At 43.4% G+C, this 13,607-nt stretch overlaps 1 protein-coding gene across 1 annotated transcript in view; it reads left to right on the top strand.

Annotated features, from left to right (window-relative positions):
- LOC136144153 (ATP-binding cassette sub-family C member 4-like) overlaps positions 1-13,607 on the top strand; it is a 156,855-nt gene that overhangs the window by 98,276 nt on the left and 44,972 nt on the right. Inside the window, 4 exon segments of the mRNA XM_065901811.1 lie at positions 4,039-4,158; positions 5,355-5,465; positions 6,507-6,607; positions 7,686-7,877. Coding sequence (XP_065757883.1) covers positions 4,039-4,158; positions 5,355-5,465; positions 6,507-6,607; positions 7,686-7,877 — 524 coding nt within the window.

Below are 13,607 nucleotides of genomic sequence, written 5' to 3'. Positions count from 1 at the left end.
AGAACTTTGGCTCCATCCCTGTGGAATATGGGAATTTTTTTCCACCCCGAGGCTACAACAATGTGAGACAATATTAATCACAGAGAAGTAAATAAAACTAGAATGGTATTTTCTTGCCATTTTCTAGGCAGTTCCATGCATTTGGTAGAGTGAGAATGATGAAGCACTATCCAAATGTGGCCTGAAATGGTGCTATGATCAACTAACAATGTCTGCCATGGGCACTGATAAGGAAGGGTTAGAATGTGTGCTGTGTGTATTCAGGCCATGGATCCTCAAGTCTGCTGTTTTAAGGGGTTCTGATGGCAGATTCCCAAAGGCTTTTTTTTCAACCACTTTGCTTAATAAGAAGTGCAGTAAATGGTGAAAGATGTTGGATATTAGCTGAGTAAGATTTGGATATTTTCTGAACACAAATAACAGTCTGGAGAAAAATGCATGTAGTCATACAAGGAAATCCTTAACCCTGATTATTCTCTCTCTGAGGCATTTTGGCTGTGATTAAAGAGCACAGCCTTGGGAATAAGACAGAGTTAGGTCTGACACCTGCTCTACCACTTAGATGGGTAAATATACTGAATCTTGGGCGGTGAGTGCTTTTAATCCCTCAGCCTGTTGGGTTCTCATGAGGATTGCTTGAGTTGATGCTTGTAAAATGCCTGCTGGCCATGACCAAATGCACCAGAGCCTTGAACATGAGGGAATTAAGAACACAGTAATAACCAGCAGGTCTCACATGGTTTGAATGATAACCTGCAGCAAGGCGGTCAGCCCAGGGTCCTTGCATGAGTTTCCCTGTCCTCCTGCTTCCAGGGAAGATCCGCAGTCCCAGTGGGCAGTGTTCCCAAGTGTCCTCAGGAATGTGGAGACACTGCCGTCAATCATGTGAATGGTAAGGTTACATGTGTCTGTGACTGCTGACTGACGTCATGGCTGATACACAGTCTGTTTCAGGACAGGGAGCTCAGTCTTTGTGGGAAAAGAGTGTTACACTCAGCAAGATAATACCAGAGCCTTGACGTCCCCTCCTCCCTGTACTAGTTAATTTTCTTTGCAGACCCTCCAGTTCACTCATTCTGGCATCCTGCTCAGTCCTAGTGGGGTTTGAGAGAAACAGGATGGCTTTTCATGGGTCCAGATTCCCCTAGCCCGCTGTAACTCTTGGGCATGCGGTGAGGTAGGTGATGGTGTATTTGGGTTCCCTGGTGTTCAAGGCTGAGATGACACCTGTGTCTAAAGTCGACCCTGCCTTCTGTCCTTCCTGGAGAGAATCACCTGCAGTTTTGATCTCCTGATGAGGGAATCAGATGAGGGAGGCCACTCAAGTGTTCATTCCAGGATCTCCCTGGGAGAACAGCCACATCTACTTCCTCCTCAGATGACTTGTGTATGATGAATACTATTGATGTCACATTTGCTCTGGAAATGAGAGTCTGGTTTTAGTGAGTTCTAAACACTCTCTGGAGCTAGACTCTTGGCATCCTCCTGACAGGGTGATCAGTCCCAGAATTCACCTGCATCATCCCTGTGAGCACCCAGTGTCCAGACTGATTAGTTCTGGGGATGGGTTGGGACACCTGCTCGGGTACAGAAAAGGTCTGAACAGAGGTCCCAACCTCACTTATTTAGAACATGAGCTCAGTCTGTGTTCATGATGCTGTCTTAAAAGTGCAAAATTAAAGGAAGTGAAGTGAAGTGAAGTGAAAGTTGCTCAGTTGTGTCCAACTCTTTGCCACCCCATGGACTATACAGTCCATGGAATTCTCCAGGCCAGCATACTGGAGTGGGTAGCTGTTCCCTTCTCCAGGGGATCTTCCCAACCCAGGGATCAAACCCAGGTCTCCCACAGTGCAGGTGGATTCTTTACCAGCTGAGCCAAGAGGGAAGCTGCAAAATTAAATTAAATTAAAGGAAACTAAAATAAATAAAAGCTTAAAAGTTACTCAACTTAACAAACAGAAAGAATAGTGTAGATGTTGAAGTAAGACCACAGACAGGTACCTCGATGGTCAGAAGCAGTAGCAAGTCACTTGTAGGCTCTTTGTCTTAATTACATATGGGGGGAATGTTAGATCATGTCCCAGTTCACAGAAGACTTTTTTCCTTAAAGCAGTTTCACAGGTGAGGGCCCCTCACAGTTAAGGTTTCTGGTCAGACTCCAGGTGGAAGTAGCCCCAGGGCTGAGTGGATGGTCAGCTGGCCCCCAGCACAGGCTGTCCTCCTCCAGCCCAGGGCTTCCCACCTCCTCTGAGCCCCAGTGTCTCACAGGGGAAGCCTGCTCCTTCCTTCCTTATACAACCAGGAAAGCTAAGCACAAGAGGAGGTTCTGTGTCTTTGCCCATTTGTACCCCTGCTCCTCTGCCACACACACCTGCAGTGCCCAGGTGTACATTGGTACTGGCTGAACTGTCACCCAGACAGACATTCACATACTGTGCTGAGGAGTCAGACCCTGAAAATAGTTTGGAGTTCTCCATCTCCATTCTTTTTCATCGTCATTTCATATAACCTCTGTTGCCTCCTGCAAGATAAATGACCTTAACTTCCCCTAAACACCCAGGTATTGCTAAGAGGTCTTCTCCGGAGATGCACAAGTAACAGAGTGATATCAGCATTTCCTTTTGATAAAGCACAGTTATCACTCATGACAGATGGAGGTAACAGACTCAAAATCTACCTCTGAGAACAAGTTATAGACTTTTTCATGGTTCATAGTTCACAGTGGGCAATGAAAACCATAAGGGGTCCTCCCTGCCGAGCAGCCTGCAGCCCACCTGTTCCCTGATGGGCAGGGGCCTGACCCTGGTGCTTGTGGGCAGTGTGCTCTTAGAGAAGATGGCAGGAAGCGAATGGCCAGTCATGTGACACCAGACCCCAAACCCACTGTCAGATTCTAAAAAGATGACGTGAGTGTCACATGCCAAAGTAACTCCCAAATGCCTCAAATATCCTTCAGGTTCCCAGAGCAGAAGTCAAGACTGTTCAAAGACCCCTTGGCTGTACCAGTCCTGTGGGCACAAGGGCGGTGCAGAACCAGGTGCTCCGTGACCCACACAGACTCCTGGCGCAGGTGCAGAGAGAGTCCCCGGATGGCGGAGATGGCAGACTGTCTGCTCCCTTACTCGTCTCCCCCTGTCCTGGGTCTGGCTCTGCTCCAGGGTGGGGGAGGTACCGACTCTATCCCGGCTCTTAGGTCACTTCTCAGGAGGAGACAGCACACAGGTAGCTCATCAAAATTCAGTGTGGTGAGGACACTCAGAGAATTAGATTTTAATTAGTGAAAAAATTAATAATAATTACTCAGGCATGAAAAAGAATGAAATACTGCCATTTGCAACAACACGAAAGGACCTAGAGAATATTCACTTATATGTGGAATCTAAAAAATAGTACAAGTGAATCTATATGCAAAACAGAAGCAGACTCAGCGATGCAGAAAACAAACATGGTTGTGAATGGGGAAAGGGAGAGAGGGATAAGTTAGAAGTATGGGATTAACAGGTACACACTACTGTTTATATTATAGAGAAGCAACAAGCACAGGGAATTTCACTCAGTATGTCATAACAACCTGTAATGGAAAATAGTCAGAAAATATAACTGAATCACTATGCTGTATACCAGAAACTAAAACATTCTTGTAAATCAACTATACTTCAATATGTTTTTTTGAAAAAATAGTGAACAGTTTGCAACTAGAGGAATGCCAAAGAATTTGGAAAGAGGCAAATTTGAGAAGGACCTTGACATAATGAGTTAGTAAATAGTTTCTTTATATAAATCTGGCTGTGATTTGAGTTTGATCAAAGATAGATTCAAAGAGAATCTTTCATTTCCAGGTTGTGAGCAGGACTTTGAGGGTCACATGGAGGCTTCTCCCCAAAAGGGACATCTTCCTTCCTCTCCTAGGCAGCCCATCAGGAAGCCCCAAGTGTGCCCTTTGGCAGGACGTGTGACCACAGAGCCCGGGAGGCAGTGGTTTCCTCGCCTCCAGCCTCCCTGACTTTCTCTGTCGTGTGTCTGTCTCTGCTTCCCCAGCTCGGAGCCCAGTATTTTCCCACTTAGCATCTTCTCTCCGGGGACTCTGGACCATCCGGGCGTACAAAGCTGAACAGAAGTTTCAGGAACTATTCGACTCACACCAGGATTTGCACTCAGGTCTGTAAGTTTCTGGGGATGATTTCAAAGATGGGATCTGCTGCCTTCTGAGGCCTGACCGCTCTCTCAGGTGGTTTTGCTGGCCAGCACCAATCTCTTTGCTGCCCCACGTCCCCCTCTGCATACCTGCCTCCTCCACCCCTTCCTCTCAGCATCCCCTCTGTGCTCCCCTCTTCCACTGTCCCCCCCTGCTTTTCTCCCCTGACTGGCTTGCATTGTCCTTCCTTCATGGAGCCCTGTGGCTTTCTGCTACTTTGGCGAGTGGTGGGTGGGGTGGGGTGGGGTGCGAGGGTGGAAGGGGTGTCAACAAACTTGTTTTGGCAAAGAGCCAGATAGAAAATATTATACGTTTTGTGTGCTTTGCTGTCTCTGTTGTAACTTTTCAACTTTCCTGTTGTAGCACAAAGACAGGCAAAGGTAATGCATTAGCAAACAGCTGTGGCTCTTGGCCCATAGGCTGTGGTTTGCCAACTCACAGTGGTTTGCCAAACTCTCAACCTTTTCAGAGTGTGTAGGGTGGCACACATGATTGAGGAAAATGATTTCCTGATTTTCTGCCCACTTGATGTGTATTATTCTGTGTATCAGCAAATATATTTTTCTAGGTAGAAATTTCAGAATTTCTTCTAATTCTATAAAATTTTGACCTATTTTGCTAACTTTTATTGAATTTTGAAGATAAAAGGGCATTTTGAAAGCCACATGCAGACCCTATTAGCTGATGGTCATTTAAATACTGGTTTCTGAAAGTGGACACATGAAGGGCCCTGTAGTGAGGGCAGAAGGTGCTGGAATCAGCGTGTGAGCTGTGCTCTCTGCTGTCTGAGAGCTGGGAGCAGTCGGCCCTGTGAGGGGATGATCTTCACGCTGAGGCCCAGCCCTGCAGGAAACCCACCAATGAAACCATTTTTCCATCTTCTTCCTTAAGATTATATTTCTGTTTAGAACCTGTGGGTTGAATTTTTCGGTGCATGCTTTCCACAAAGCCCCTGGACTGATTCCTGTGTGTCCCATATATTGTCTTGTGTCAGAACCTAGCTCTCTGGAATCTTCAGGATCCTTGGGTGTGTAACTTTTCCATCTTACCTTGTGTAAAATCTTCTGTGGCTCAACCGAAAAAATACTCTCCCTCATGAGAAGCAGCTAACATGGTTTTTCTGTTTATGTATTACACTTATTACGGTTCACAAATCCAGAGGCTTGGTTCCTGCTTTTGACGACGTCCCGATGGCTCGCTGTGTATCTAGATGTCACCTGTGCCATCTTTGTCACTGTTGTTGCCTTTGGGGCCCTGATTCTGGCGGAAAGTAAGTACAGATGTGAATGACTATTTGCAGTATGCTTATAGTTTATAACTTCATCTGCAGTTATTAAGCTCTTGGCACCTTGCCTAAATATATGGTTTGGTTCTAATAAATTGTATTAAAGTCTCTAGAGCATGTGATTCCACAGTGTTGTCCATAAGAAGTCATTTGTGTCTTGATGAGCCCTTCTTTTTTTTTATCTTTCTCTGGATGGGTTGAGGTCTATGCAACTGTAGCAAGCTGACCTTCTGAAGGTTCTAGGTAGTGTCCCATAATAGGGAGGAGAGAACAAAGTGTACCATTAAGCTTTTTGTTCAGCTTAGAGTTTAGGTTTTAGCGTTAGGTTACTCAGATCTCTTGGTTGTAGAGACCTAGTGCACAAGGGTGAGAACTATCTCTGTAGCAAAGAATAATATTCTCACTGTTGTGATGGTACCGGATGAGCAGGTGTTGGCATGTATGGCATGAATTCACCATCCCTAACTATTCCATAGTAACACCATTGAATCTCTATTTTTATTTTGCCACATATTGGCTTACAGGATTTTAGTCCCCTAATGAGAAATTGAACTGTGGTCATGGCAGTCAAAGTATTGAATCCTAACCACTGGATTGTCAAGGAAATCCCTGAATCTTTGATATGGAATAATGAGAGTAGTATTTTAGATTTAAAAGCGCTGGCTCTTAAAACCCATTGCTTTGTTTTTGTGGTTTCACATGCAGCTGCATTGGGGCATAAAAAGTGAAAATACGTAATGACTCTTGAAACCATAATGACCAAAGTCTGGATGATATAATCCTCACCTATATAATACTGTCAAGTGTATGTCAGTCCTATTGGGATTAATAAACTCATCTAATAGTCTTTGAATTCATAGTGGGTCTTTATCACTGTATCATGGTCTCTATCAACAGATGGTAAAAGTGCGAATACTATCATTATATGCAAACAATTTAAATAAAGGACTCTTCTTTGTAAAGTGACAGAAAGAGTTGAGTGAGGGGTTGAGAATGAGATTGACTTGATTCTTTTTCCTCATTTAGCCTTGACTCCTGGGCGGGTTGGCCTGGTCCTGTCTCTCACCCTCACGTTCATGGGGATGTTCCAGTGGTGCGTCAGGCAAAGCACCGAAGTGGAGAATATGGTGATGTTTATCTTAACGTTCTTATCCTTTTTAAGTTGCCTTGCCATTAAATGACATAAAAGCAGTTCTTATGTAAAATAGTAAAACTTTTTTTTTAAAATCATGATTAACAAAATTTCTTACATCCTCATCAATCTCCTAAAGTTAATGTCAAATAAAATATATACATCTTTTTTCTCAGTCTGATGTGTGCCATGTCAGAAGCTTTTATATTCATTACAAACTATCTTCAAGTATAATAAGTGTCTCCGTAAGAGGTTGGTTCTGAAATCGTGGAGAGGATATAAACTTATTTCTTAGCAACTTGTTTATTTGTTTGTTAATGGGTAATTCCTCATTTTTGGTAAAAGAACTCAGTGTTTTGGGGTTCATTTATTTAATTAGCAGGTTCCTCTGTCCCCCATTTTAGCATTTATTCTTGTGCTTGTTGAACACCTGAATTTGCTGGTGTTCCTTCTTTCTAGTAGGATAAGCTCCCTCGCAGAATGTGCTCTCAAAGGTATGGAGGTATTGTTGTTTAGGAGGCCTTAGTCAACGTGTAAACTCTAATCTCTTTTGAATATTTGTAACTTCTCCTAAAAGTGGAAGGGTAATAAAAACAAAATCTTTCCATTATGTTCCTCTAAAAGAGTAGACAGTGACTAATTATTAAAACGAGATTTGATGACCATCCTGTTCTGCTCATCAATAACACGTGGCCCTTCTGTAGCCACACATTACTGATTGGTGTCCACAGCTATTCTTTTCTTTGACAAAATTCTCTTGTTTTTTATTCAGGTATGAAAAGTGGATCAATAATATCTTAGCATTCAATTCTCTAATTCTTTTAGTTTTAGTATAATGTTGAAGGAAGTAGCTGTAAGTGAAAGTATTACAAGTTGTTGAACAAGTTTGCAAATCATCTAAGACCTCATCAAACTCCTACCTCATCTTTTGTGGATGCTAAAGACCTGAGATCTTCTGAATCACAGAAAAGCTAATATAAAGATATAAAAGCAGAAGGTTACATTTACACTCTCTGAACATCCATAAGCTACACCCTCCTTTCCTAACTCCTGTAATGTCTTATGTGTTTCAGATGATTTCAGCAGAAAGGGGGATTGAATGTACAGAGCAGGAGAAAGAAGCGCCCTGGGAATACACGTTTCGACCACCACCAGACTGGCCTGATAGAGGAGTGATTTACTTTTACAATGTGAAATTTAGGTACAGCTTAGATGGGCCTCTGGTATTGAAGGACATGGATCCATACATACTCTCAGGAGAAAAGGTTTGTTTAAGCCTTTTGTCTCTTTAAAATCCAGCTAAAGATTTAGTGCATATCTGCTATTGGCTTTCTTGTCAGTGAGTCAAGAGGATTCCCTTGGATGCAGACTAGATCAACAACACTGTATGTGAATCTTTCTTGGAAACTGACCATGGAATGGGGATCCCAGCATTTCTTTCCCTATGTTGTGAGCTCACTCATGGTGGTTGGAGGGCCCTGAGCTCCAGCGTTTGATCTTAACCTGAGCCAGGACACTATACATGACACCTGAGTATTTATATGAAGTCTAGGAAGTTAGCCCTGGCTCCCTGTCTCTAACTCTCCAATATCTCCCACCTCTTTCCTCCTTTCCATCTTTTCTTCTTTGTATTTCTGAGATCTCCTCCTCCCATGGTGCCTTCTGGTTGCAGCCTCCTTCTCTATTCCTTAGCCCTTCCCGTAGGCTTGTCCTTCACCCCCCTACACTGAACTATCATCCCCCTCCCCGCTCCCCACAGACTGCTTCTTTTTTAGCACGGATCTGATCCTCACTGGCCTGGGGGAGCTCCTGCTGGAACCAGAGCGCAGCCTAAATCCACTCCAACAGGGGCTGTGGGACGAGCTTATAGCAACCGAAGAAGAGCCTGAATCATGATTCAGTCAGGGATGTGTATGTAATCAGAGACCCCAGGTGGAGACAGGGCCCAGAGACTCACTCAAAGTGGATGAGATTTAACCTGTAAACATTTATGATCATATCTATCAAAACCCTCAGATATGCAGGTAATAGCACTCAATTAGCAGAAAGCAAAGAGGAATTAAAGAGCCTCTTGATGAGAGTAGAATGAAAAAGCTGGCTTAAAACTCAACATTCAAAAAGCTAAGATCATGGCATCTGGTCCCAACACTTCATGGCAAATAGATGGGGAAACAATGGAAACAGTGACAGACTTTATTTTCTTGGGCTCCAAAATCACTTCAGGTGGTGACTGCAGCCATGAAGTTAAAAAAAGAAAAAACATTTTACAGGCACAGAGAGGATGCTGGGGACTGCTGGCTGGGAGAGTGAGTGAGTAACACACAGGTGTGAACAGCCAGTAACCAAGACATACACACAAGACAACCGAGTAAACAACAGATTCAGTTCAGTTCAGTTCAGTCGCATCTGACTGTTTGCGACCCCATGAACTGCAGCACGCCAGGCCTCCCTGTCCATCACCAACACCTGGAGTCTACCCAAACTCATGTCCATTGAGTCAGTGATGCCATCCAACCATCTCATCCTCTGTCATCCCCTTCTCCTCCTGCCCTCAATCTTTCCCAGCATTACGGTCTTTTCAAATGAGTCAGCTCTTCGCATCAGGTGGCCAAAGTATTACATTTAAATAAGCACTCTTTAAAACTCCACCACAGACACACCTAGGGAACTATAGCCATGATATAATGAAAATGAAAGAATAAATATTCAACTTAATGCCTGAATGCTACCCAGGAAGTAGTTCAAGTTAGTCACTGAGTAAAATTGTTTCTAGTTTCACTGTAGGTCAGAAAAAAGGTGAGGACTGCTGTGTCTGGAAGACATTAACCACAGCTCTTGACACAACCCTATCCCTGAGAGTGCTGTAGGCAAATCAATGCTTGCTTACTCACAGCTCTGTGTCCATCAGATTTCGCCTTGTCAATATAATTCTGTTAATTTTTGCATCTTAAATTTCTTCCAAATCCATAAAATATGAATTATCTAAGAAACTTTGTAGTACAGCTTAGGAACATAACAGTTTTGTATTCTTCTATCTTAACCCCCCCAAATCATAGGACTATCTGAGATTCTAAAATGTTTGAGGGAATATTTAATTTGGAGACTGACTTAATAAATATGACAGTTTGACTTTTGACCTGTGTCTTGGTCCACTCAGGATCACCATTATCTTCACTTCTGTGTTGGGAGATGATACCCAGGCAATATGTTCTTGAAATGATTTCACTCCACCTGTGCACATCCCAGGTTTCCTTTCCTATTCACCTGTCTCCACCTCTGTCACTCCAGGACACCCCTTTGGTATTGGCTTTGATCGAGAGAGGCTGCTGCAGAGGAGGGCAGGACATGGGAGTGAGCCAGTCCAGCAGAAGGGAGGCTCTATTCTCTTTCCGTAATGTCCTCTGCCGTCCTGATTCCTGGAAGTAGAGATGATAGGAAAGTGTAGTTGGCACTATGCTGGTTTCTAATTCATGGAAGAAATACCAAGTAAAAATAAAGATCCAGAATGAGGTAATGCAACCCTAGGCCTCCTGGGTAGATTCTGAACATGGGCTGCATTTCTCATTTAGATGATTTTTGGTTGATTTGATTATTTTAGAGAGTCTTGGGCAATTTTAGAGCACTTCCCAGCTCCAGAGGTAGATTGATTTTGGTTTGCTATTTTTTTATTGCTCAGAGCTATTACTTGATTTTTATAGATGCATGCTAGACCTTGCTATAATGTGCAAAAATATTGATTTCCTAGATTTTCTCCTTTTTTTTACATAATATTTTCTCAACAGTCTCTCTTCTCAGTCCCAGCTTATCCCACTTCCCCTCCAAGTTTCCTAATTCCTGTGGCTCAGACTGTGGTGCCAGGGCCAGCAGCACTTGCATCTCCTAGATCTTCTTATGCAGAATCTCAGGCTCACCCAGATCTCTTTTTCAGCATTGCATTTGAATAAAACCTTCCAATAAAGTCCTTTATCTCCCATGGGCAGTTTTTGATGACAGATAACCTATGATTTTTTTAGAAATACCCTTTGACAGTTTGAAATTGAACTCATAAATCACCCGAATACCTGTTGTGTCTGAGCATGAGGTTCTGGAATGTTCCACAGCACTTAACACCCTATATATTTATTTACTTTCATATTCAGCAAATCGCACCTTTACATTATAATCCAATTCTGTGTGATCCCACTGCATTTCTTTGCATCCTTTCCATGGAGTCTGTCTTAACCACGGCAGTTTTCATCCTGCTCCCACCTTCCCCACACCAGCCTCCTGCAGGGACTGGAGGGATTTCCCACAGGCTCAGCCCTGCCTGAACCTGGTATCAGAGACAGCCCCGCACAGCAGTGTATGTGCGTCTCTTTCACCACCTGATGGGATCCAAAATTAGTCCTGCTCCCTGAGCAGGGCACGAGGTCTGTTTGGCCTGTTGCCCAGGCACCGTGTGCCTCACTCAGCTGCAGGTTTCTCTGTCAGCCCAGCTGTGGGTGCCAGTTCTTACCACTGACAGCCAGCCCACCTGACCTCAGGCACACTCTTTGCTCAGCAACTTCAACCCTCTTTTCCCACCCACCACATTATATGCATCTGTGTTCATGTTATGCTTCAACTCTCCCGTCATAAGATCTCTATGGTAGGCCTGTTCCTTTAACTGCAGCTACACCTCTCCCTACTTTCTCTGTTCTAGCTACACAGAGGGACACGATAAGGTGTCAGGCCATCCAGGGGATAAGAAAACCATCAGCGGATGAAAAAGAGACCAACATATATGGACTTGAGTCCCATCTTGTGACTTACAGGCTCTGTTATTTCAGGCAGACTTAGTTGCCGACACTTCAGGCATGGCCTTAGTTGCCAGGCCACTCAGGCTGTCATGAGTTTGAGCAAACTCCAGGAGTTGGTGATGGGAAGCCTGGAATGCTACAGTCCATGGGGTCACAAACAGTTGGACATGCCTGAGCGACTGAACTGACTGAAGTAGTCTTAGGTGGCTCAGTGGTAAAGAATCCATCTGCAATGCAGGACGCAAGTGACAGTCTATGGGTCAGAAAGATCTCCTGGAGAAGGAAATGGCTACCCATTTGGATATTCTTGCCTGGGAAATCCCATGGACAGAGGAGCCTGGCGGGCTACAGTCCATGGGGTCACAATAGAGTCTGACACGATTTAGCAACTAATTGTTTATGACAACAGCATAATTAAGGAAAGAGTTTATTCTGTTTTTCAAAAGTAGCACAGCTGGCATTCAGGTACTGAATGTCCTTAAAATGTGGTCCTTAAAATGAGGGACTGAGTCATGAAGCATTGCAGGAGAAGAATCTTCAGGGCTTGGCACCACACTGGACTTGGGGAAAACTGGAAGTAAGGTAAACATTTTGAGCCTATGAGCCTGGGAAAGAAGTAATGAGATTAGAGTGGGGAAGTCAGAGGAAGCGGCTGTTTTGTGTGGGCCATTGGGTGTTGAACATGTTAGGTCTGGTATATGAAGAGAGATCTAGATGCAAATGTCTAACAATTCGGTGTGGTCATCAGAAACCAACACCTCTGTGGTCTGGGAAAACAGCAAGAGGCCATCACAAAGCAGCTAAAATAAGATTGTCTTCACGTGTCTTTTTGTTAGGAATGCAAACTTATTCATGCTGGTGACACTCTGCACGGGCAATTGGTGAAACACACTGAAGATCTGGGAAAGACTTCAGACTATAGTTCTGATGACAGAGTGATAGAAATGGCTAGAGCCAGGTTTTCTTTGTGCTGCCTTTTCTTTACCCTTCTCACTGGGGTTTGGAGTTCACAGTCCTGTTGTTGTGAGAAGCCTGTGGTGCCCCTGAGAATCTTGGCCATTTACCAAAAGTCTACAAATGTTCCAGTTTGCACAGGTGAATCAATTTCAGTAGAACTGAGAGTATGGAAGCATACACTCTCATAGACACAGTTCTCACCTGTGTCCTGATTTGTGTTGATTTACATATGAGAACAGTAGAAATACAGGCATACCTGGTTTTGATTGTGCTTCACAGATAGTGCTTTTGTTGTTGTTGTTTTTTACAAATTGAGCATTTATGGCAAGCCTGCATCAAGGAAGTGAATCAGCACCATTTCTCCTACAGCATTTGCTCAGTTTGTATCTCTGTCACATTTTGGTGATTCTTGCAATATTTCAAACTTTTTAATTATTGTTTTTTGCTGTGGTGATCTGAAATCAGTGTTCTTTAATGTTACTGTAACCTGATAAAGGCTCAGATAATGGTTAGTGTTTTTATAACAATAAAGTATTTAAAAATTAAGGTATGTATATTGTAGACATAATGTAGACTATAATATAGTGTCAATATAACTTTTATGTGTACAGAGAAAAAAAAATTTTGTATGATTTGCTTTACATTGTGATATTTACATTATTGAGGTGATCTGGAACCAACTCTTGAATATCTTTGAGGTCTGTCTGTAAATAGAGCACATGAGTTTTATGTATATATGTATAGACACAAACACGTACATCCATACATACCCTAGACTTGCCTATGTACAGAGACTGGTCTATCTATATTACATAAGTTAGGGTTTAATATAAGGTTCAAAGGAGAAGGAAATGGCAACCCCCTTCAGTTCTCTTGCCTGGAAAATCCCATAGACAGAGGAGCCTGGTAGGCTGCAGTTCATGGGGTCGCTAAGAGTCGGACACAACTGAGCGACTTCACTTTCACTTTTCACTTTCATGCGTTGGAGAAGGAAATGGCAACCCACTCCAGTATCCCTGCCTGGAGAATCCCAGGGACGGGGAAGCCTGGTTGGCTGCTATCTATGGGGTCACCACAGAGTCAGACACGACCGAGCGACTTAGCAGCAGCAGCAGCAGCATAAGGTACAAAATGGCTACATAGATAATAAAATTAGGTAAGCCCTGTTTTCTTACATTTAACCTCTATAATGATAAATTACTTTTTGAAATGCCATGATTGATTTTACAGATTAAGATTTGACACTTTGGAGCTATTCAA

Source organism: Muntiacus reevesi, chromosome 11 (genome assembly GCF_963930625.1).
Source record: "Muntiacus reevesi chromosome 11, mMunRee1.1, whole genome shotgun sequence".
In the NCBI taxonomy this organism is placed as follows: domain Eukaryota; kingdom Metazoa; phylum Chordata; class Mammalia; order Artiodactyla; family Cervidae; genus Muntiacus; species Muntiacus reevesi.
This window is presented reverse-complemented; position numbering and strand designations above follow the sequence as displayed.